The following is a 24,478-nucleotide window of genomic DNA, read 5'->3' as shown; positions in this document are numbered from 1 at the left end:
CGACAGTTTGAAGAGTTTAGATGTAGAGGAGGATTTTCAGGAGGCAATGGAGCCACGGGAGCAGGTTCGTGATCAAGGATCGGAACTCCGTCCGGAGGAGGCGGTAGTTGATAAACTGGATGATACCAACGCTGGTAGTTCATTGACTTCAGCTTTGGTGGATGAACAAAGTTCAGATGTCGTTCAGGAGCCTGATTCCTCTAAGGAGGCCATTGGGGCTGATTCTGAGTATGGGAACCTGGGTGAAACTGATTTAATTGCTAATCAGGATTCGAAATGGGATGAGCCGGGAAATGATATTGTTCATCTGGATGGTGTTGATTCTGGAGTGTTTGGAGATGATGATTTTTTTTATGGAAATGGAAATGGTGATGCCGAAGATGAAATCTCATCCTCTTTGAAAATTCCCTCAACTAAGGAGACATTGCCTATTCAGGAGGGTAGTGCGGCTGATCCAAACGACGGAAGTAATAAGGATGATCAAGCTCAGATTTCAGATGAAAAGGGGAAGGGGAGAAGGTTTCGGGGAAGGGGAAGGGAAAGGGAGAAGGTTTGCCACGTGCTAATTAAAAACCATCTCAGCATGCCACATCGCTAGAAAGTTAACACCGTTTACTAAGATTAACGGCAAGGACGTTATTGATTCAATTTTACCAAAACAAGGACTCAATTGATCACTTCCAAAATTGAAGGACCCAATTGAAACTAACCCGCAAATATAGGGACTTCCGAACCTATTAAACCTAAATTTAATTAGAGAACCATATGCGTTAAATTCAATGGTCTTGAACTTTGCAGACGATCATTGGACAGGGGCAAGAATCCATAAACAGTTTGCACCCTTTTCCTGTGACAGATACAATATAATCAAATTAACATGGATTTATTCGATTGTACAATAGCAAAGACAGTGTGACAAAAAGTCACTAAAGACCAGATTTCGATGTCAATTGTTCGTGTAAACTAACTGAGGTGTTTTTACTTTGATGTCAATAAACTTTTCATGTTTCCCTAAATCGGAAAGCAAAAGGACAGGCACTATAACTTTAGGAAAATCAAATGCCTACTTATTCCCTTTTAAGCAACACTTTCACAGTTTACTGAAACCAATTACAGGGCCTAAAACAAAAAAAAAGAAATTCATGGCACTACTCATAACTGCTGAAAACAATAATCAAATACAATAATTGTATCTTATATATTTTAAAACTAACACCGAACCTCTAATTAACCTAAACCAGAGTTAGTTCTTGACACAGGCCTCGACAACGAATGATTAGGAGCAGGCTGCACATTACTAGGGCCATTGAACATCGAATTTGAAGAAACAGCCTGTGATTGTTGTATCATAGATAGGGGCAACCTTTGCCCTAATCCAAACATTGAAGGCCGCGGGACAAAGGACATGTGTGGATGAACTGGTTGGCTGTTGCCATACCCTGAGATGCTAGGCTGTGAGGAAGAAGCAGAAATCATTTGCTGCCTACTGCTGTTATTATTATTAATCATGGAAGGACCAACACCTGATACATTCATTGGAGGAGTGGTTCCACCGTTTCCAAGACGTGCTGAAACAACATGGGACCGTTCAGAAGCAAACCTCAGCCTCAGCTTCTCAACTTGTTCACATTCTTTCATCAACTGTGTTTCAATTTCTGCAAACTGCTTCAGCTTCAGTTCCAATCTTTTCAACTGCCAATACACATAACACGTTATACACACCAAAACACTAGCACAGGCCGCTTTTAAATTTTCCCAAATTGTTTTCATTCACCTATACTGCAAGAAAAATATTTAACTAGTGCATACACATACATATATATGCACCCAGATTGAAAACGGTGGACACATGGATAAAGTATGTAGCCAGTTAGGCTGAAGCAATTAAGTTAAGAAATAAAAATGAAGCAGTTATACCTTAGTATTAACAATATTAGCACATAGCCTCTGAATTTCTCGCTCTTCATGATCAGCAAACAATTTAGCTTTCATTGCTGCAGCAGAGAGGCCTGCTTTGGCAGCATCTTTGACTTTCTCAGCAGACAGCAGGGTCGACCCAGCATCATCTTGAGCACATGAACCAGGTACTTTTAACTTGTCCTCTGAATTCAAATGAATCACTTCTCAAAAAGAATTACACGCTGGGTATTACCACTTCACCAGACAATGGGGGTATAAAGCAACCATAAAATAACCATAAAAATGAAGCAACCATAAAACTAACCATTTTTCTGACTCGAGTTTGCAACCACTCCATGATGGCCACCAGCTCTATTATTTATGCTTTCTGAATTTGCCCTTCATAGAAGCAAATAAAAAATCCTAATTATATGAACAATAAAATAAGGCTGGCTCTTGGTGCAGGGGAAAATAAAATTATGGACGAAGAGAAATGAAAAGAACAATAGCAAATGACAATGTATCAGTGTACAAGTTATAAATGAAAAAGGAATAACTAGGAGAAAACACTTCAAACAAGAAATGAAAGTCACTGACACTCACCTGTTATCATTTTCCAGAGCTTCTATATCTGACGCGCTCCCTGAATTATTCTCTGACAATGCAGCTAATGCTGCGTGAGCACAAGTTGCAGCTACTCTTGGTCCAACAGCAGAGGCTAAAAAGGAAACCTTTACAATGCACCCACCAAAATCAAATACGTAAGAATCCAATCAAAAGAACTCCAGAATATAATGGACAGACTGATTTGTTGTGATATTCTGACACTATCATCACTAATTGAATCTTTGGGAAAGATTTTCTGGATGATTTTTTTTTCTTTCAAAAACTGTTAAAGCTGTCAAAAACAATGATTTTACCCAAATAAACTGAAGGTTTAATTGCTTCCTTTGTCCCCAGTTTGGTTGAATTGTGTCAAATTCATCCTTATTTATAAAAAAGTTTCATTGTCGTCCTCACGTGGTGTAAAAGTTTCATTGTCGTCCTCACGTGGTGTAAAAGTGTCAATTGAATCCAAACATAGAAAAAATTTGTGTCAAAGTAGTCATTTTTCCTATATCTCTGTGTCTTCCTTTCATACAATCAAGTACAGATATTCATTTTACCTTATCCAATTTAAGGCTTTTCATAGCTCCAGAGAAGTGACATATGAAAGGAAGACACAGAGATATAGGAAAAATGACTACTTTGACACAAATTTTTTCTATGTTTGGATTCAATTGACACTTTTATACCACGTGAGGACGACAATGAAACTTTTTTAAAAGTAAGGATGAATTTGACACAATTCAACCAAATTGGGGACAAATGAAGCAATTAAACCTAAACTGAATCAAACACACATTGAGATTTTCTCCTTCAAAGAGGTGAAATGCAACTAAACAAGTTAAAATGACAAGATATTAGATGCAGCACTGATAACCACCTCATTGTCTTCTAATTAAGCATAGTACATCCATTAATAAATGACAAACTGAAAAATATCATTTCCAGTCACATACCAGTGCCATAACTGGATTTCCAGAATTTGCAAAAGGAAGCCTGTTATCAGAATCTTGGTTGTTATGTATGGGTCCTACAAGAACACGGATATGAAATCAAAACCATATCACAAGCAGAGGTTACAAAAGTTTCTGTTTTGGTAAGACAAACCTGCTGAATCCCCATTTGAGCAACAATGCAATCTTCCATTACCCTCTTGATTATTCATATTGGATGACAAGGAAATACTTGATACATTGATGTTTTCTAATTTTCCATCTTCTACAGGTAGACGGAGAAAATGAAGAATGCATTGCGCTTTTGACTTGGTACCAACATGCTCAGCAATTTCATTCCAATTCTCATTGTAAATCTCCACTGCTTCAAGCAGCAATAAAGTCTCTTGATCAGTCCAACTATCCCCATCTAGATCACCATATTCTGTAGTTGAATCCACTGTAATGAAATCTATACTAGAATGACCGGCAACAAATCTCCCATCGTGAAAGCAATCAGTGCAGAGTAAAATATCAACCTGCAATATGGGAGGTCAACCACAAATAATGACAAATGTTTCCAAAGAGCTTCTACAGCTTAGTTTTGGACTTGGGTCATCATAATGTACCCATATTTGTAAACTTCTAGAAATATCAATGAGCGTAATCCTTCCTTGTAGCAGAATGGAAACTTTTAAAATAACATAGTAGATAAACAAGTACTGTCTATCTTATAGACTGGCAATCACTTGCCAACTGTCAGAGTTTGTCGTGGTTAAATGGAAGACTGGCCATTCAAATCTGAATTTTCAAGACATGAAGACAAGCTGCAGCACAAAGTGCAGTTTTAGCTTCAAATTAGTACGTTCAACTATAATTGACATGGAAAGATATGTTTAACATTTGTATTATAAGAATAGGACTGAAGCCACAATGAGTACAAACACAAAAGAAAACAAAATACATGAAGATTATTCCAATTGGTTCCCTTTAGCGGAGAGAAGCACACAGGAATTCAAGACACTAATCTATAATAAGGAGTGGGCTGGTACTCTAATTATGAAAAGAAGTCTACCAAAAAGGTATCCTGAGTAAATTTCTGGGAGTTGATAACAAAGCCAAAGTTGACTTTTAGTTTCTAGCCTTTTGTATTGTATACTTGTTTGCACTTTGTTTATACCACTCCTATAGCCTATAGGGCTCTTGTAGACTATGATCACATGACACAAGAAAAAAAAATGCTTATAGAATGCTCTATAATAAATTAATATCAAAACTCATCAGATATTTCTCCATTGAGACCTTCAAATATCTGTTTCTCCCACATATAGTATTTTCTTGAACTCTAAGACACTTGATTAACAAAAACAATGCAATATTAATAGAATTTTAGTTCAATGTACCAATATAACCAAACCTCATAAAAAATAGAAGCCTAAGACAGACACTAACATGTGCCTATTTTGATGCCACTTCACAACCACTTCAATTTATAATAATGATGTTCCCATCCCATCCTATAGAAAAAACCAAAATTATTTTGTATGGGGTAATCTGTTACCTAGCATTTTTAAATTTGATTTGTTTTTCAATCTATATTAAAACCAAGGAAATGGATTGCCAATAATATAAATGGTATGCAACAACATAATGTATAATCTCTTAACTAAAGGAGGTTTGTCTCCAACAATCATATGTACATAAAATTCAACAGTGTCCACTCTTCATACCTATGCACTGCCATGTGTTAATAACTCTCATTCCAGCATATTAATCAGAAAGGTAAATTGGACAAACGTAATCAGCAGTGACAGATTTATTCATGATAGGGTGATGAATCAGTTGAATTTAAAACAAAATACTGGTGTACCTCTTTCTGTGATTGGTAGTATACAACAGGAAGAGAACGAGAACAATAGTGGCAATAGTTTTCAGATAGATACTCTCTTATTGTGTCATCCAAATCAGAAATATCTGTATTGTGCATTGTTCGACATGAATAAATTTCATCTGCTTTGAATTTACACTTGGGCTTGTCAAACTCAATCAAACTATCTATGGATCTTAATGTCACTGATGGCACACATAGTGCACCACTAGTGTCCTCCATCAGGCAAGAATCATTGTCCAAATACTCATGCCTTGGCTCCTGAGCACAGTAATTAATAATTCCCCATTGATCAAGGAACCTTACAATTCTAGTTAAATCTTCGGTACCAACACCAATAGACAAAACCTGGCAACTAGGGACTGTAATCCTCTTTCCTGGGTCCTCCATGTATCTTGCAACAATGTAATTCCTACATTCCATGTACTTCTCCGGCGTATGATCTGGTGACTTTCCAGAGAAGAAATGTGGCACTGCTTGTCTCTCAAGTCGATGCACTGAAGCTGGAGAAAACCAATCTGTCCATATATATTCAACATGTTCAATCACTCAAAATTCATTCTTAACATACCATATCTAATCACCCACAACCAAAGCATAAGCTTAAAAATTACATATAATTCCATCAAAGGGAAAAAAACATGTAAAGGATATTTAAACTCATTAAAACAAAAAATATTCCATACATTTCGAAGAAAAGTTTCATTTTAATAAATACTCATTGTAAAGACCTTTCCTCTACCATATCCTACATATGACTTTTAGAAACTATTACATAAGTCAACAATTTTGATTTATATATCAATTTAGAATAAAAATAAAATAAAATTGCATTCCAATTAAACTGTTGAATAAACTATATATAAAAAGTTCTCATTCAAATTTAAGAAGTTACCACATCCTGCACAAAAACATAAGAACTCCTTGACAGAGAAATTCAATAAATATAAAAGAGTTGCATCCTATAAAAAAACAAGTAAAAATCCCAGAGTGCGAAAAACCTGAATGCATAGGAACCACTAGAACCCTAGTGCCAAAACGCTTAACAACGCCGGAGCCTTTCATAACTGGAGGAGGAGCGGCGACAAAGCTCAAGCCCCCGAGACATTCCGCAGACACATTCGAGGACGCCTGAAGCTGGCCGTGAGACACATTCTCGAGAACCGGAACGCCATGCTGCGAGTGCCCCCTGCCGAACTCCAGAGCCGCAATTGCAGTGACCGCTGCATGAGGACGGATAACAGTGCGCCTGATAGCCGGCGGGAAGCGCGAAATCTGAACTCCATCGGGCGAGACGACCTCGATCTCGACATGCGAGTCGGTGTTGGGAGTGGCATTAGGGCTGCGGAACTGGTCGTCGGAGTCGTTGTCATCGTCATCGGAATCGTTGTCTTCGTCATCTTCGTCATGACGCTTGGAGTGGCGTTTGTGGGATTCTCGCTTCCTCTTCCTCCGCCATTTGTTTCGGTTCTCTGTGAAAAATAAAATAATAATAATAATAATACAAGAGAAGATATTTATAAAGTGAAAGAAAGAAAATTGGAATTGAAATGAGTTTGACTTGAGTTGAGAAGGAGAAAAGATAAAAGAAAAAAAGGAATTAAGGAGAATTTTTAGGTTATTGTGGATACCTGAAGGGAAGGAAGGGGAAGGTGGCATGGGAAGTTAAGGAGAGAGTGAGTGGGTGTGGGGGTGAAAATTAGTGTGGGGTCGCTGATTCGCGCAAAGGGTGGTGCGGAATTTGGATTTGAAAAATGGTTGTGTTGTGTTTGTGTCAGGTTTGTGTGGTATGAGAGAGAGAGAGAGCGAAGAGAAGAAGTGAGAGAGGCAATGCTATGATTTAGGGTGTTGCGTTGGGATGGGGCATTGAGGAAAAAATTCCAAAATTGTATGTGTGTTGATGTGCTTTTGCTTCTGGCTGGGTTCATCGACACGTCATTTTAACGCCGTTTTCCGAGGAGTGGTTCACACGCTATCTTTCTAGATCAGTGTCTTGTTTAGTCTTCCAGTCCAGGCCAACCAGTTAAAATCCTTTAATTTGAGGTTCTCTTGTCTGTGATCTGATTTTTTGTAGTGGTTTTGTGTCAGTGATTTTATTATGTTTTCAAAATAATTTATTTTCATAAATTAAAATAGCTTTTAACATATTTAGAATTAGTGTATGTTATTGTATTTTAGAAACATATTTGGATAATGAGTTAATTCATATGCAAATAGTTGTTCCTTTCTGTGCAAAATGCATGTAACTTGGATAACGAATATTAATAAATATTGTAATTGAAAGAATATAGTTAACTATAATGAGGTTTTTTTTTGTATTTTGACTGGAGAATCCAAAAATTTAAATGACATGGGAATCAAAACGTGTGCATAGCTCAAATTTAAGAAATATTTTAATTTATGCTGCAACTATTCTTTTTGGTTTATTTATTTCACTTGGTTTTATATTTTACAATTTTGACTCCAATAAGTTTTTATTCAAAAAAATATAATGAATTTTTGCTTTGAATTTCTAATAAATACTTTTCATTTTAGTTCTAAACAAATTAACCATTTTAATTTAGTATTTTATGTTATATGTGTAGGGTATATTTTTCACATATGTATATGTTGAGAATGTTTTAGGCCTTTTTTCTTGTAAAAAATTTAAGAAAAATGTAGAACATATTATTTTATTTATAACCAAAGTTTTGTAAAAAAAATTAAACATAATTTGTAAAATAAATATGTTTTTAATTCTAATAATTACAATTTGGAATGTTCTCATGGAAGAAAAGAATAAAAAATTTAATCAAACTTATTCTTTACATTAATTTTGTCATACTATAAGATTAAAAAAATCTTCTTATTTTGTTTATATCAAGGACACAAATGTGAGAGAAATAGATTTGATCCACTTGTTTCTTTTATTTTCAATTGGAAAAACAATGGACTTGAGTTTGGGTATGTAATATACAATTTTACTATTTTAATTTCTTATTAAACCTAAACTTGTGTATTTAAATAAAAAAATTCAAATTACTTTTAATACATTCTAACATCTATTTTTATTTATTATTGATAGTTTTTCTTGATTCTCATTTTTATAAACTTTTAGAAAATTTTCTACAGATTTTATTAATAATGAATTTGGCAAATAATGAATTTGGCAGCGAAGTTACCAAGGGAATATAAAATTAGTAATAATTTATGTTTAAATAAAAATCAAATATGAAACAAATATCATTGTACATTTAACAATAGTAAATGGAATGAATAATTTTCATTGAAATTAAGTATTTGCAAAAGTGTACATAATTAGTTAATTAGTGGTATAATAGTAATCATAAAAAATTAACGAGGGACTAAATTATAATTATTAAAAATATTCAAGGACTGAGTTGCAAATAAAAAATATTTAAGAACTAATTTACAATTAATAGAAAATATAGGGGTCAATTTATAATTTTAAGAAATTTTAGAGACTTTTATGTAATTAAGAAAATATTTTTGAGATTAAAAAAAAGCAATCAATTTTTCTCTTAAAGGATATAAATTACATTTTAAGTCAATCATAAAGTTAAATAGAAATAATAATCAATATTACTTTCTATATTATGTGCATAAAAAAAATAAGGTGTTAAATGTTAGAATGTGTATCCTCTTACCTTATTGAGAGTTTATTAGTGTTGATATCATCTTGTTTAGTAAGAGTTGCTTAAACTTATATCCTCTTGAATGTCTTTGCAAGAGTTGATTATTTGTTGCTTGTTGTCTTAAGTTTATATTTGTTAAGTAAATGCTTTGTACAAACTTTTTTAATATGGTAGAACTAGTTATTTTAAGGTTGAATATATATAATAATTGCTAAGATTGAGCTAATATAAATCTTCTTTATCATTCTTTTTATTCTTTTATCCTTTTTTTATATTTTTATCCAATCTTTATCAATCAATCTTGATTCCTAAATTTATTACATTATTTTTTCAAACTAAAAATGTTTCAAAAAGAACTTACAAAAAGGGAAAATCACTTGAAAAGGTTTTGAAACCTATTCATCCCTTTTGGTTTAACTAAATCATAAAGTCTTTTATAACAATCACTACATTTATTTTGTATGTTCTTATCAAGATCTAATTAATAAATATATAATTGTTTCTCATTATGTCACGTGCTTTAAGTCTTTTCTTTACGTGATTTCGTTATTGAAATGATAAATCCTCTAATTCTCTTACATGTTTAGGAACGTGAAGTCCTTGATATGATACAACAAATTGTTATCACAAATCCTGTTTTTAATCATTCATCATTTGTGTATGGTTTGTGATGGTAATCTTCTAGCTAGGTTGAACCAAAACTAGAAGGAAAATCATGGAAGGTGGTCATGATGGTGTTTTGCAAAAATGATGATGTGTGAAGGGAGTTAAGTGTCTCGGTCAAAGGTTGTTCTATGGTGATGCTTGGTGTGATTAGTAATGCTTTAAGAAAGGTTGGGCCAACACTTGGAGAAAGGTGGCTAGAGGATGTCACTTGGGTTGCTCTAGCCTAGACTGACCTTACAAGAGTATTATGGCACAAAAATGACAACATAATTTTACTCTTTTTCAAAGGTGAATACAAGAACGGGAGACATATCTCCGAATTTGTAAAAGCTAGACCTAAAGATCCACCTTGGCTAACTTGGAGAGCAAGGAGAAAATCCTCTCCATTAGGAGAAGGACAAGTGGCACAAGTTCTCTCCAAGTAGAGGAGGACATGTGGCCACTACCTATGAAAAATCCTCTCCATTTCTAGAGTGACATGTGGTACTAACTAGAAGGAAAAACTCTTCAAAGGGAGGAGGACAGATGACATGGAGAACCCATTCTTAATTGTCTACCAAGTTAGATGAAAACTTTGACCCCTTTGATCAATTAAGCCAAATTTGCATCCCACTTTGGTCAACATTGTTCTTTGGCCATTTGTTGACTTGAGTGGTCAAAAGCCTATTCTACTTGGTTCAAAATACAAGGCCCAAAATAAATCCTACACTACTCGGCCCATAATACAAAACTCAAATAAATCATAGACTACTTGACCCACAATACAAGGTACAAAATTATTCTTACTCTATTACAAGCTTCATGATGGCCCAAGATGGCCCAAGACAGAAGCTTAGGATCATCTTCCACAAATGATTCCAACTCTTCTTGAATGTGCTTGGCCATGACAAGGGGTATGTCAACTTTATCCATGACTAAGATCAATCCCTTTGTTTGTATTTGTTTAAAATATTTAAGAAGTCATTCATGAATGTGGCAAACACATCAAGATCTAGAAGTTTACAAAAACTAAAATTTTTAATCTCTAGTGCATTAAGATGTGTGCCTTTGTCAAAAAAGTAGAGTTTGGGCCATTATCCAGCAATATTGCATATTTGGAGGAGTCAATTTTTATAATTCAATAAGAGAAGGTGATAATGCTAATTCTTACCATTATCTAAGCATGAATTTAAGAGCAAAATCAACTCCTTTCTAGCTTGTAACTCGCTAAATCCTCTCTTTTATCTTAGTTTCGTGAATAAATGTGTTTTAGGCTATATTGATGATATTTCATCTATAATCCCTTTATTTTGTAGTAATACAATGATTGGAAGAACCTCCACGAAAAGTATAAAGCTGAACTAACCACAGAAGCAAGCAGATCTGCACAAAATAGAAGAAAACACAATGCTGCTGCAGAGACTCACGCCGGGCGCCTTCTGACCTGGGCGGCGCCGGGCGTGAGGTAGCTGACCCATGGCGCGCCGGGCGCCGGTCTGTCGGGCCGCCGGGCGCGACTTTTTGCTGATGTGGCAGAAACGCTTTATTTAACCCTGGAACGCGAAGGGCTCGGGGTCTTTGGTTCTTTGGAGGTCCGATTCTTCTACTGGAGCTCATGGAGGGCGTGAGGAGCTGCTGGGTTCCTCTACTTCTCTACCTTTGGGTCTCCTTCTTCTTCCATCTTCCACTTTGTAAGCTTTAGGGTTCTCCATGGAAGTGGAGAACCAGATTCGTTTTGTTAGGGATTGTTGTAGCCTATGGATTCTTGTGTAATGGATGATTGATTTGATTATATATATGCCTTTTCTATCAATTGCTAGTATTCTTGTTTCCAATCTTAAAGCTTGCATGTAATAGGAATGTTCATGACTTGAATTTGGGGTTTCATGGATTATGGGGACGTAAGATGGAACCTAGAACTGAAACAAGAGTCCTTGTGGTCATTGATTCTAGGGATGGAAGATGATTCACATGTTGTCTTAAGATCCTAGCTCTTTAATGCGGGTTTGCTTGTTAGATTGTCCAAGGAATTGGAGTTTAATAGGGAAAACCTAGGCTCTTTCACTTAAGGGATTGAGGCTAGAGTGTTTTAGTGGATTGACTTTAGTAAATTGATAGAGAGGAGATGAAAGTGGTTATACACAAGAGTGCATTGGTGAAAACTAGCCTTAGCAATGTCATTTCATACCATTTCTAGTCTTTTCCATTTCCAAGTGCCTTCAATACCAAAGTCCAACCTTGTAATTATGTATCAATTTATCTTTTTGCACATATTCTTAAATGATGAGTTGTTCTTGAGTCTATATGAGTTGTTAATCGCACAATTCTCTAGTATTACGAGTCTCTTGGGAAAACGATACCCGGTCTTACCGGTTTATTACTTGAACGATTCGGTACACTTGCCGAAGTCTTAACAGAAGGCTTATTCCCTTATTTTCTTGTCTATTTCACATAAGGTTCTTTACAGGGTAGCAAGTGTTGAAACTAGGTTATGGTTAAAGTTGGAAAAGTTGTTGACGAAGTCCATCTACAATAAGTTATTTCTCAATAAACGTGTGTTTGTGTTTCACATGAATGTCAAATTGTCATTGAAGGAAAATCTTGATGAGATTGATGCATTTTTATAGAGATGAGAGACCTAAACATGAAGATGGAAGATAAAGATTTAGTGGTGATTCCTTTGTTTATTTTCCCCCCTCATTTGGTAATTTTGTCAATTCCTTAAGCATTAGTAAAGATTTTATCATGCTAAAGGAGGTGAAATCTTGTCTATACAAGTGGACTATTTGACATAAGGCAAATGGTGGAAAAAACTATATTAAGTGAGGGGAAACTAGCAAAAAGAAAGGTAAAGTCAAGACCAACCTCAAAGACATTTATAATTATTGCAAAGAATTGGGTCACAAGAAAAAAAAGTGTCTCAAGAAAAAGAGCTAAGATTTTCTAGTGACTATGGCTCATGATGGTTCAAAGCTTATTGAAGATCACCTAGTACTTGCAATAAGTCATAAAAATTGGATTATTTTGAAGCGTGGATTATGGATTATTTTTGAAATTTCCATATGTGGTCTGTATGTTGAGGCCTCGGTCTATGAAGGTTTAGTAAAGTTTTCTGGACAATCTTTTAATGATGGAATGTGCATATGGTTAAAGGCTGGATCACTTGGAGTAGGTTAGAAATTGGCCAAAATCATTATTGACTTCAATTTGGGTTGAACTCACTTGACTATAATTACCTGGTTGATCAAAGGAGTTATACCAAGATTTAAATCCCAATATATGTGAGGAGAAATAATGACAAACCATAACCACTTGGGATAACATGTCAAGATACTGATATCAAATATGTTTTTATTTTATTAACTATTTAATGACTTGAAAGAGATTTTTCAGGGAAAATATAAAAAGGTTTTTATTTGATTATTGTGTTTAAAAAATTTATAACTTGTAACAGAAAGGTTTATAAATAAAGATGTTGAAGTGTTGAAACATAGTAAAAATCATTCTTGTGCGTTTATTTTCCCGTAGATTTGATTATTTTCTGTAAATCAAAATTATCATTTGTAGGATTTTTATGAATTTTTGGTTCTGTAGTTTCTCCTAAATTATGAATTTTATTTTATTAACTATTTCATGATTTGAAAGAGATTTTTCAGGGAAAATATAAAAAGGTTTTTATTTGATTATTGTGTTTAAAAAGTTTATACTTGTAACAGAAAGGTTTATAAATAAAGATGTTGAAGTGTTGAAACATAGCAAAAATCATTCTTGTGCGTTTACTTTCCCGTAGATTTGATTATTTTCTGTAACTCAAAATTATCATTTATAGGATTTTTATGAATTTTTGGTTCTCTAGTTTCTCTTAAATTTTATTTGATACACGTGTTCTTAGAGTAGTTGATCTGTTACTCATGCCATATCAAATAAGGACAATGATATTATGACTCCTCTTTTTAATAACATTTTAACTTCGCCACGATGATTGGTCTAGATGGTAAAAAAGAAAAAAGAAATGAGGTGAAAAGTCCAAAATTAGGGGTTTAAGAGGTTTCATGTTTGCGCTTTCTCTTTCTCCTCATTGGATTCGAAAATTCATTTTGGAAGTTACAAGAGAGATGATTGTGCGAGAGCGCAAGGGAGAACCATTATCACTGCAATCGTCGTTCGCCATTGTTGTAATCGTCGTTCGTCATCGTTGCAACCGCCGTTCTCTGTCACCACAACCATCGTTGGTTTCGAAGCACCGTTGAAGAACAAAACCACCATTAACATGGGTTTTGGAGGTTCCCGCCGTTCATTTCAGATTTCGCAACCATTTGCAGTTGTCGTCGTTCGTTTGAAGCATTGAACCGCCGTTTGTCTTTTCTTTCTTCTTCTTGTTCAGTTATTTATTTTTTTTCAATTTTTTCATTTATTTTATCATTTTCGGGTTCTTATTGGGTCTATTTTTTTGCCTTTTTTTTTCTAATTTTGGATTTATCCTAGGTATTCTAGGAATGAAGGAAGTTGTGAGCAAAGTGAACTTTGTCATGACAGGACGAATCTGAAAGTGTTAGTTATAATATTAATCTAAAAATTTTAATTATAATGTTTATCTAAAAATGTTTATTATAATGTTAATCTACAATACTAATGGACTCACTCCTACAAGAATGTTTGAATCTAAAAATGTTAATTACAATGTTAATACACTCCTAAGTTATGATCACCAAAACATACATTAAGTGGGGATTTATGTTAGTTGTTTTGCACATGAAGGTAGACTGACTTGTACATAAATCTTTCAAACTTTAAAAATTGATTATTAGGTCCATATACCCTTAAGTTAAACTTGTTATACTATGATTAAAACATATACTTTATGTTACAAAATTACATTAAAAAGTAAGAAAGAAACCTGCAATATTCGTTGGAGACCAGTGCTCAAATAAGTGAGAACTTAAGTTACTTGTTTTGCACAAAAAGGTATATTAACTTGTACGGAAATTTTTTAAACTTTAAAAATTGATTACCATCTCCATACACGCTTAAGCTAAATAAGGTTGGTATATCATGACCAAAACATACACCTTATGTCACAAAACTACATTAAAAAATAAAAAATAAACCTACAATATTCGTTGGGGACCAATGCTCAAATAAGTGGGGACTTAGGTTATAGGAAGGTAGACGGACTTGTGCATAAATGTTTTAAACTTTAAAAATTGGTTCACAAAATTACATTAAAAACATACTTTATTTTGTGACATAGGGTGTATGTTTTTGTCAAGATATACTAACATGTTTAACTTAAGGGTGTATGGACATGATAATCAATTTTTAAACTTTAAAACATTTCTGCACAAGTCAGTCTACCTTCATGTGAAAAACCAGTAACCTAAGTCCCCACTTATTTGAGCACTAGCCCCCAACGAATACTGTAGGTTTATTATTTATTTTTTAATGTAATTTTGTGACAAGGTGTATGTTTTGGTCATGATATACAAACTTTATTTAACTTAAGGGTGTATGGACATGATAATCAATTTTTAAAGTTTATTTTTTTTTGTACAAGTTAGTCTATCTTCTTGTGGAAAACAAGTAACCTAATTTGAGCACTAATTTCCCACGAATATTGCAGGTTTCTTTTTTTATTTTTTAATGTAATTTTTTGAAATAGGGTGTATGTTTTAGTCATGATATAACAAGTTTGTTTAACTTAAAGGTATATGGACCTGATTATTGTTAGGACCTCGGCAAGTGTATCAAATCGTTCAAGTAATAAAACCGGTAAGACCGAATATCATTTCCCAAGAGACTCGTGTAACACTAAATGATCATATAATTGTTTAACTAATTAAGACTAAAGAATGATCCCATTAAGTAAGGTTTAAATGCGAATATCATCAGCAAGTGTCACACTCAACGCCTAGACAGGAGGGCACTTAGGCGAGCTTGCGAAGCAATGGCGCTCAGCACCCCTAGAGAGGGCGCCCAGGCGAGATTGCGAGGCAGTGGCACTCAGCGCCCCTGGAGAGGGCGCCCAGGCAAGGTTGCGAGCCTTCATCAGCCTTCTAGTTTGGTGCTTTTGCTGTTTTTCCTGGGTTCCAACTCCTTGATAGCTTGATGCTCTTCCAATGCACACAAATTGCCTACAAAATTGTGGGAATTAGTGATGAAAACCACTAAGTATAACCTAGACTAACTTATTCACAAAAGTTAGAGAAAAGAGAAGATTAAACAAGGTTCAAGCTCAAAGAGATTTGATTTGGTATCAAAATTGCACCATAAATAATGGTAAAATTTACCGTTATCAATTATCAATTTTTAAAGTTTGAAACATTTATGTACAAGTTAGTCTACCTTCATGTGCAAAAAACTAACATAAGTCCCCACTTATTTGACCATTGGTCCCCAACTAATACTGCAAATTTATTTTTTATTTTTTAATGTATGTTTTGGTGATCATAACTTACGAGTGTATTAACATTGTAATTAACATATTTAGATTCAAACATTCCTGTAGAACTGAGTCTACTAATATTGTAGATTAACATTAGAATAAATATTTTTAAGTTAACATTATTATTAACATTTTCACATTAATATATAATTAATATTTTCATATTCATCCTGTCATGACAAAGTTCACTCTATTCACCAATTCTTCCATTGCAAGAATACTTAAAGTACACGAAACAACGACTTCAAAATTAGATAAAGAGCCAAAATTAGACTCAACAACAACCCCAAAATGATAAAATAAATAAAAAAATTGAAAAAATAAAACAAATAACCGAACAAGAAGAAGAAAGCAAAGACGAACGACGATTCAATGCTTCAAATGAACGATGAGAACCTCCAAAACCCACGTCAATGGTGGTTTCATCCTTCAATGGTGCTTTGAAACCAATGATGGTTGCAGCGACGATGAACGACGCTTGTAGGGATGACGAACAACGATTGCAACGACGATGATTGCAGCGACGGTGGTTCTCTTTCGCACTCTCGCACAACTCTCTCTCTCTCTCTCTCTCTCTCTCAACTTTTAAAATGAAATTTTGAATCCAAACAGGAAAAAGAGAAAGTATGAACATGAAACTCATTAAATCCCTAATTTTGGACTTTCCACCTTATATATTTTTTCCAACTGGACCAATTATCGCTTGACATGTGATTGTTGTTAAAAAAAAGTCAGAATATCATTGTCCATCAATGCCTCACATTTGACTAGAGCACTTTGTTAGACAACATATCGTATATGTATAGTGTGTGCGTACATGTGAAAGACGCTTTCGAAGAAGTTGTATATGAGTTTCATAGCTTTTAATGCTATGATATCTTTGATTTTTCAAATTTTAATGAAAGATTAGATGAAAAATGAATTTAAAAGATTCACTAATGCAACAAAGGGAAACGACAGCAGTTGTTTTTGACAATACACTTTGGTTTTTGAACCAAGGCATTTACTGGAGAGGTAAAAAGATGGGGACTTTTGGCCTCGGTTCCAACCGAGATAATATCCCTAAGTTTTCTGCTTCAGTTCTTCTGCACCCGAGGAAATAACATGGTTCTATGGCAGCGGTTCAGGCTAGAACCGATGTCAAAGCTCTTTATTTTTTTTCAAATCACGTGCTCTTATATGAAATTTAAAAAAAAACCCAACTCGAATAGAAATTCCCAAAACCAGAACAATTAAAACCCTAATTACAAGAAAATTTTGCAAGCATAGAAACTCCAAATTTCCAAATCGTAATCCAAAACCCTAGCCTCAAAACACAGGAATCAGATTAAAAAAAAATATCCCAAATCGATACGAGGTCAGAAACCCTAAACTTTGTGCTGGAGTCAGACGCGACTTCCCTTCACCGCGAAGACACCAGAACATGAATCCTCGCGGAGGCGCCGCTGCTACCCACATCATGAGAAAGAAGAAAAAGAAGAGGAAAAAGAAGTTTGTGCCTCCCTCACTACAAGGTGAAATGAAACAAGAAGAAAAGAAAAAGAGGAAGATGGGTGCTTCCCCTTTCTTGTGAAGTCGCGACAGAGGAGTGAAGAAGAGAACAAAACATTGGCAGAAAGAACCCTAAGAGCGAGAGGAGCAGCGACGCAATTTAAACCGAAACGAAGGTCTTCTATCTAAAAATGCCTCTGTTCGCGAAATTTAAACCTAAACGCATGTTATTACCTCGGTTATTTTTTAACGGAGGCAGTAAGCCTCTACCGCCTCGGTTTTATAAAGAACCGAGGCCTAAAGTGCCTAGAAAAAAAATTAAAAAATTATATTTAATGGCATTTTTATAATTTTAATGAACCTTTTTATCTCGGTTCCAAGGAGAACCGAGGCCAAAACCCCTGCACAAAATTAAAGTGCCCAAAAAAAAATTAAAAAATTATATTAAATGGCATTTTTGTAATTTTAATGAACCTTTTTACCTCGGTTCCAAGGAGAATTGAGGCCAAAACCCCTCCACAAAATTAAAGTGCCCAGAAAAAAAATTAAAAAATTATATTAAATGACATTTTTGTAATTTTAATGAAGCTTTTTACCTCAGTTTCAAGGAGAACCGAGACCATAGCCCCCTTTCAAAAAGTCTGTCAATTCAAACGTTAGAGTACATAGCGAGAAAGTCAGTGGTGCAAAGGGGTTTTGGTCTTGGTTGGACTCGGTTCTGAGAGTAACCAAGGCCAAAAACCCTGCACAGAGATATTTGTCATACTGCTGATAGGATTCTCAGTTGGAGCAGGGGATTTTGGCCTCGGTTAGGCCTCGGTTCTGAGGATAAGCGAGGCCAAAAACCCTGCACAGAGATATTTGTCATCTGAAAAGTCTTTGCTTAGCAACTTTTGCGGGTTTTATGGCTTCGGTTAAGATAGAACCGAGACATATACTTTTCCAATAATTTCAAAAATACCATCGCCTTATTTTATGCTTCGGTTTCTGACCAACCGAAGCATAATGGGCGCGTTAGTAGCCCCGTTTTTTACTAATGATTAAAATGAGATAAAATCGCCAAACACAATAAATGGAAATGAATTAAAATAGAAAATCAAAATATATGAATTCAACATGTAAATTATGAACTAAAAAATATGAGGAAAATTGATTAACTCTTGTAGATTTAAAGCTAACATTGTAAACATTTGATCCTAAATTAATGACATTGCGTCCTCTATTTTCTAGAATGAATCTACAATAGAAAAAAATATTGAAGTAGAAACAAGATTTATTTAATTTTAGTTGTATTCAAGTGTTGGTTTGCTCGAAAAAACAAAAAGATGAATTAAAGCTAGAACTACTCTATTCTAAACTAAATTTGAATAAAAAAACAATAATTAATAACTAAAACATCCCTAAATGGTGAAATAAAAATGCATCATATTGAATGAGTGTTATTAGAGATCTTTATACAAGTTCAAAACACAGGCTTTAATAAACTTAGCATTCTCCAACCAGAATTCTCTATCTCAACCAGTCAATGTATAGGGTTAACATTAAAACACCTTTTAATAATTGCATGAAAAAGACTATATTTCTATCACTATTAAAAAATTAATTCATTCTAACTTTCTTCACAAAACAAGCTTGAAAAGTTAATGCAATATTGAGATTTGCAACACTTTGTTTTTGACTCAGATGTAATAACTATACTATCAACATTGTCATTTTTATTAGCTCTTATCCTGATTTTAACACTTTTGTTATTTGTATTATTATTAATATTATTTTCACACATTTTACTATCTTCATTAGAAATTTTGCATAATAGTCAACATTAGTTTAAATTACCTATTTATGTTGTAGTGTTATAAATGAAATTGTCACGTTATTAATCAACTACAAACAATTAACTTTTAACTAAGTACACGAAAGTGTAAACATGGGTGGTAAAATTTGTAAATAACACTACTTAAGTTATAAAACGTCCAATTAAACAAAATCTATTTCTATTTATTTATTTTTATTTGGTGGCTTAACCCCAAAGAAATCTGGGATGCTCTTCGTCTTCAAATACCAACATTATTTTACGATTTAACCCCAAACCCAAACCCAAACCAAGAATCTGCATCATCCTCGCCGGGATCAAATTCAAAGCATGTCGATCTTCGAGTACAACGGAAGCGCCGTCGTGGCCATGGTCGGCAAGAACTGCTTCGCCATTGCCAGCGACCGAAGGCTCGGCGTTCAGCTCCAAACCATAGCCACCGATTTCCAACGCATTTCCAAGATTCACGATAAGCTCTTCATCGCTCTCTCTGGCCTCGCCACCGATGCTCAGACTCTGTACTCTTTACTCTCCCTTCTCGATTTCCCAATTCATTACTTTTCTGCCAACACAAATCTTATTTTTGACTGTATTTGTTTTCCATTACTTACTTTAAGGTATCAGCGTCTCGTTTTCCGGCACAAACTGTATCAGCTTCGTGAAGAGAGGGATATGAAACCGGAGACCTTTGCCAGTTTGGTCTCTGCCTTGCTCTATGAGAAAAGGTAACGCCGCTTAGATCTAAGGAAAAAAAAACGGTTCTGGATTTCTTTTGAAGGAATATTTGTTGTAAGTTTTTATTTTTTGGTGCTGTTACAAATGGGGTTTTCCTAGTGAAGTATTGTAGGTTGTTATGGGTGAGTTTTAGCTGAGTTGATTGATACCCTTGTGTGTAAAGTAGTTTTCTTTTTGTATATGATTCACGGTTTGCCTTCAAGTTGGCAAGGTGGTTTTAAATTTTTATTTTTTTTACATTGAGGTATATTAAGTAGTGACTGTGTTTGTATGTCTTTTTCCTGAAGCCCCAACAAGACACATAGTAACACTCCTGGTAATTGGCTTTTGTCAAATAGGAAGTGGAACACATACAATTTTGTTTCTGAAATTAATTTAACTAATAATAGAACATACTTAAAAGAATGTGGTAAGGGCGTATTGCTAGTATATTTCTGATAAATATTCCTTTCTGGACTTAGCTGAGACTGAAGTTCCGTTTGCAAAATACCTGTTGCACACTCCTTTCTATTTTTTGCGTTCCCTTAAAAAAACAAGATAGTTTTCCATTTTCCCTTCATCCTTCCCATTTTTACCACTCAAGTAGTTTATCTATTAATCATGACTTGATTTGATAATGAGCTAGATTTTGGTCTTAAATAAATAACTAAAAAAAAACCAGGACTTAACCGGGGTGGAATCTAGTTTGTTACTTGTGTACTTGAGCATGTTTTACACACACGAGCATACTAAGTCAATGATTGGCCCAGTTGTTTTGGCTTTTCTTTTAAGAAAAAGCCGGGCAACAAATTTGGAGAGAAACACTTCAGGATCATATTTCTTCTAAATTTGGAGAGAAACACTTCAGGATCATATTTCTTCTAAAAGAAAGCGGGTTGGGGGAGCTTTTAAGCTAATATTTCCAAACTTGGTCTTATAAGTTAAAACTCTCACAACGTTTGGTTTTGTTTTTAAAGAAGAATACTTGTCAAAAAAGTTGTGCCAAACTTAGCGTTGTCAAAAAATATCAGGGTTTTGATAATTAGTCTACAATAGATAAGCTTTATTATTGCGTAAGATGTAAAATCCTCATTAAATTGTTTTGGCAACTGAAATTTAATGTGTAGAGTTTTGAAATGAGACTGAGTTATCAGTGCTATGTGAAGGTTTAGTTTAAAGATGGTTTGATTAAATCTCCTTTTTGACTCAGCATATGGTGTGGGGGGAGTCATTTGGTTGCATTATGGTGTGGGGGGAGTCATTTGGTTGAATTCATTTTTTTAATGTGTGACCAATAGCTCATTGTAGGTTGAAGTTGAACCATACTTAATTTCTGTATTTACTTTTGGCTCCCTCTGCATGTTTGTAGACGGGGTTACAACAAAGCACAGTAAACTATAAGATTCATAAGTTTCTTGTTATGTTAAATTGTTAATAAACTCTAATTTATAGTAGTGAAAACAAGTTTTCATCTTTTGCTTTTCAGGTTTGGTCCATATTTTTGCCAGCCTGTAATTGCTGGATTAGGGGACGATGACAAACCATTCATTTGCACAATGGATTGTCTTGGAGCAAAGTAAGTTAAATTTTTCTACACTACTGTCCATATTAAATCTTGTAGAGGGATCTTGCTGGTATGTGTAAAAACTTGCAAATGTTAGTATCATTTGCTTTTCAATCCGTTTTCAAAGATTAGTATAGGTACAGATAAAACCAATGGAAAGTTATATTTAGTGTTTCTTATTGGAAGACAGAACTGAATTGAAGACAAGGTGGTAGCTTTGTAATTGAAAAAGGAAAACAAGAAATGAAACTGGAAGTAAACATGCTCTAATAAAAGATAAAAGCAAGTTGTAGTTGACAAACAGCGTGGTTCAAAAAAGAAGTGATAGAGATGGACGGAATTTGTGAGACTAGAAGCTAAAATTTTGTACTTATCAAACAGAAATGATGTTGCCTTTTATGCATTTTTTCACTTAAATTAAATAAACTTTTAAGTTTGCATATCGTCATATGCACTGCATGTATGTAATTGTTTATCTTACAATTTTCTTGTATGCAGGGAGCTTGCAAAAGATTTTGTTGTTTCTGGCACTGCATCCGAGTCCCTGTATGGTGCTTGTGAGTCAATGTTTAAGCCTGACATGGTTGGTCACTAAGATTATCCTGTTTTGTCTTTCAGATAACTCTTTAATGTGATTATTATGCAAATCAATGTAGTCATGTTTTACGTTACTTTAACATGGATACTTTATTATTGTTAGGGTTGTTCCTGAGTGAGTTTTAATGGAGTTGGAGAGAAAATAAAATTCAAACCAATAAATTTCATTGGTTTGGGTTTTTCGACAGAAAAAAAGATCAAAATCAGAACAAAACCAACCCAATCAAGAACTGGTTGGTTGTATTTGGATCAATTGGATCTAATTATGTGCAAATATACCAAATTCTATTTTGAGAAAAAGAAAAAGAACATAATTTTTCCAAAAAGTTTGTACATAATTTTATCATTAATTTTGCCCAAAACTTTGTACTTAGTTAGGTTTGGTTCATTGGATTTGTAAATCTTAAATCGACACCCCAAACTAATCACCATTGAATTTGATTGGTCTGGTTTGGGTTAGATGCAGTTTTTCTAAAAATCCAACTCTATTTGATTGGTTTGGTTTGGATTATAAGGATGATCCAAACAGATGAACATCATTCATCTATACATAATTAATCAAATCATCATGGGTTTTATTTAAAGCTTAAGAAGATTGACTAATTATTCTGCAAGTAATTTCATGAGATATCTTGTTTGGTATGGGAGGAAGTAACTGCAGAGACAAATTGGGTTACCAAACATAAACTTTAGTGAAATGTCTAATAACTATGGGGTTGTTGGATGGGCACGAGATGTTTTATGTTGTGTTAGTCTCGGATACAAATATAAGAGACAAGTAATGCTTTGATATTGCCTTGATTTTCCGTTTGGTTTCAGTATCAGAGTTTTCCACTGTCATTCTAGTGATTTAACTACAAAGGTTTCTTAGTCATATTTTTTCGGTGTTTGTTAAAGAGATGCAGCTTAAGATTTTTTTGCTTGGCTTCTGATCTTGACACAGGAACCAGAGGAGTTGTTTGAGACCATCTCCCAAGCACTGCTATCGTCTGTAGATCGTGATTGTTTAAGTGGTTGGGGAGGACATGTCTATGTTGTGTAAGTTTACAAATTCTGATTCTCTTAGTAATTTGGTGTATATGCTGTCATTGTCAATTTCGGTGCCATTACTAGAACATTTATTTTATATGCGCTTGTCTTTCTAACCAGCCACGAGGCACTAAGTTGTGACTTTTGCATGTGCATGAAATAATTTTGATAAGAAGCCATGATAAAACATCCATAGTAGGGAAACTTCCTTATGCTATTTAGTTACGATTCATTTTTATGGATTGTAATTAGAACCTTGGGAGAATTAAACTACAGAAGTTAGTTGTCTCATTTGGAGAATCCAGAGATAAACCCCCTACTAAAATATCATATTTCCAATGTTGGACTTAAGCCCCAGCACGGATGCAGCTGGCTGTGCACTAGTTATTGGAGTAGTTCTGCCTCTGGCAAACACTGCAGTAGTCAGCCTCACCACCCACGCATCTCGTCTGCAGCCGAGAGACATGGTGGAAGGTGCCCATACCAATTTAATAGGCACAAAGTTGACAAAGAATATAGAGTTGAACTTGAATTTTGACAAAACTCAAAACACAGCATCGTTGGTGCCAAGGCAAAAGAAATACTAAATTGGCTACAATGACTTGAGAAATTTCTCAGAAAGTCAGTACAGTCATAATTCAATCTTATAAAACTCACATGTAATATAATTTGGTAATATTTTTAGTCAATGTGAGATTTCTTCCAAGAATGTCCTTACATAAATGAAGAGCATCTGCATATCCTCATGGCAATACATCTCTGTTTTCTTTTGTCAAATCTGCCCCCTCCAACCTATTGCCAGATGCCATTTATTTAGGTCTGGTTTTATGCCTGTTAATTTATTCCAAGGGCTTATTGGTATCTTGATTTGTCTTATGCAGTACACCAACTGAAGTAAAGGAAAGGATTTTAAAGGGAAGGATGGATTAACTTTGTAAGACAACTGGGTTTCTGTTTGGTTTGGAGCTGAATAGCATGGCATTTACCATTGTTGTAGAGTGGTACCTTGTTATTGTGGCTTTTAGTTAAAATGTACCCTGACTGTTTTTATAGACGGTCTCAATTGTTCTATATTTAGATTACCAGGGAAAGGAGATTCTTGAGTTTCTATGCTTCAGGCAGACAGGGTTGAATGATACGAGAATTGCCTGATCTATATCTCTCCCGTTTATGTTTTATTCTATCAGTGTCCTAGTATTAATTTCGAGAAATTGATAATTCTT

The 24,478-nt window shown here is 34.4% G+C and overlaps 2 protein-coding genes across 3 annotated transcripts; one reads left to right on the top strand and one right to left on the bottom strand.

Moving 5' to 3' along the window:
- Nucleotides 1–1,045: 1,045 nt before the first annotated feature.
- On the bottom strand, nucleotides 1,046–7,242 carry LOC108338309 (SWI/SNF complex subunit SWI3C). 2 transcript variants are annotated; one of them, XM_017575106.2, is made up of 9 exons: nucleotides 6,957–7,242; nucleotides 6,327–6,797; nucleotides 5,308–5,843; nucleotides 3,613–3,976; nucleotides 3,462–3,535; nucleotides 2,503–2,630; nucleotides 2,225–2,298; nucleotides 1,918–2,120; nucleotides 1,046–1,692 (listed from the first exon to the last, which is right to left on the bottom strand). In XM_017575106.2, the coding sequence occupies exons 1-9, from the start codon at nucleotides 6,982–6,984 to the stop codon at nucleotides 1,228–1,230; spliced, it is 2,343 nt and encodes a 780-aa protein (XP_017430595.1). In that variant the 5' UTR covers nucleotides 6,985–7,242; the 3' UTR covers nucleotides 1,046–1,227. The 2 variants fall into 2 exon arrangements, with proteins under 2 accessions (XP_017430595.1, XP_017430596.1); XM_017575107.2 differs by having other exon boundaries at nucleotides 1,918–2,102; nucleotides 6,957–7,240.
- A 12,323-nt stretch (nucleotides 7,243–19,565) lies between these two features.
- LOC108336177 (proteasome subunit beta type-3-A) lies at nucleotides 19,566–24,411 on the top strand. Its single transcript, XM_017572511.2, has 6 exons — nucleotides 19,566–19,869; nucleotides 19,969–20,076; nucleotides 21,552–21,641; nucleotides 22,128–22,212; nucleotides 23,170–23,264; nucleotides 24,137–24,411. The coding sequence occupies exons 1-6, from the start codon at nucleotides 19,682–19,684 to the stop codon at nucleotides 24,183–24,185; spliced, it is 615 nt and encodes a 204-aa protein (XP_017428000.1). The 5' UTR covers nucleotides 19,566–19,681; the 3' UTR covers nucleotides 24,186–24,411.
- Nucleotides 24,412–24,478: the final 67 nt, after the last annotated feature.

This window comes from Vigna angularis, chromosome 7, assembly GCF_016808095.1.
Source record: "Vigna angularis cultivar LongXiaoDou No.4 chromosome 7, ASM1680809v1, whole genome shotgun sequence".
NCBI lineage: Eukaryota > Viridiplantae > Streptophyta > Magnoliopsida > Fabales > Fabaceae > Vigna > Vigna angularis.
Note: the sequence above shows the minus strand (reverse complement) of the source record. Positions and strands in the feature narration are given on the sequence as shown.

Excerpts from the sequence above, each read along its gene's own strand:
- LOC108338309 (XM_017575106.2), bottom strand. The coding sequence starts at position 6,984 with ATGCCACCTTCCCCTTCCTTCCCTTCAG. Across the intron at positions 5,844-6,326 it reads AGTGGTTCCTATGCATTCAG|ATTGGTTTTCTCCAGCTTCA; the intron begins GTTTTTCGCACT and ends ATATATGGACAG. Across the intron at positions 1,693-1,917 it reads CTAATATTGTTAATACTAAG|TTGAAAAGATTGGAACTGAA; the intron begins GTATAACTGCTT and ends GTGTATTGGCAG.
- LOC108336177 (XM_017572511.2), top strand. The coding sequence starts at position 19,682 with ATGTCGATCTTCGAGTACAACGGAAGCGCCGTCGTGGCCATGGTCGGC. Across the intron at positions 21,642-22,127 it reads ATGGATTGTCTTGGAGCAAA|GGAGCTTGCAAAAGATTTTG; the intron begins GTAAGTTAAATT and ends TCTTGTATGCAG. Across the intron at positions 22,213-23,169 it reads CAATGTTTAAGCCTGACATG|GAACCAGAGGAGTTGTTTGA; the intron begins GTTGGTCACTAA and ends ATCTTGACACAG.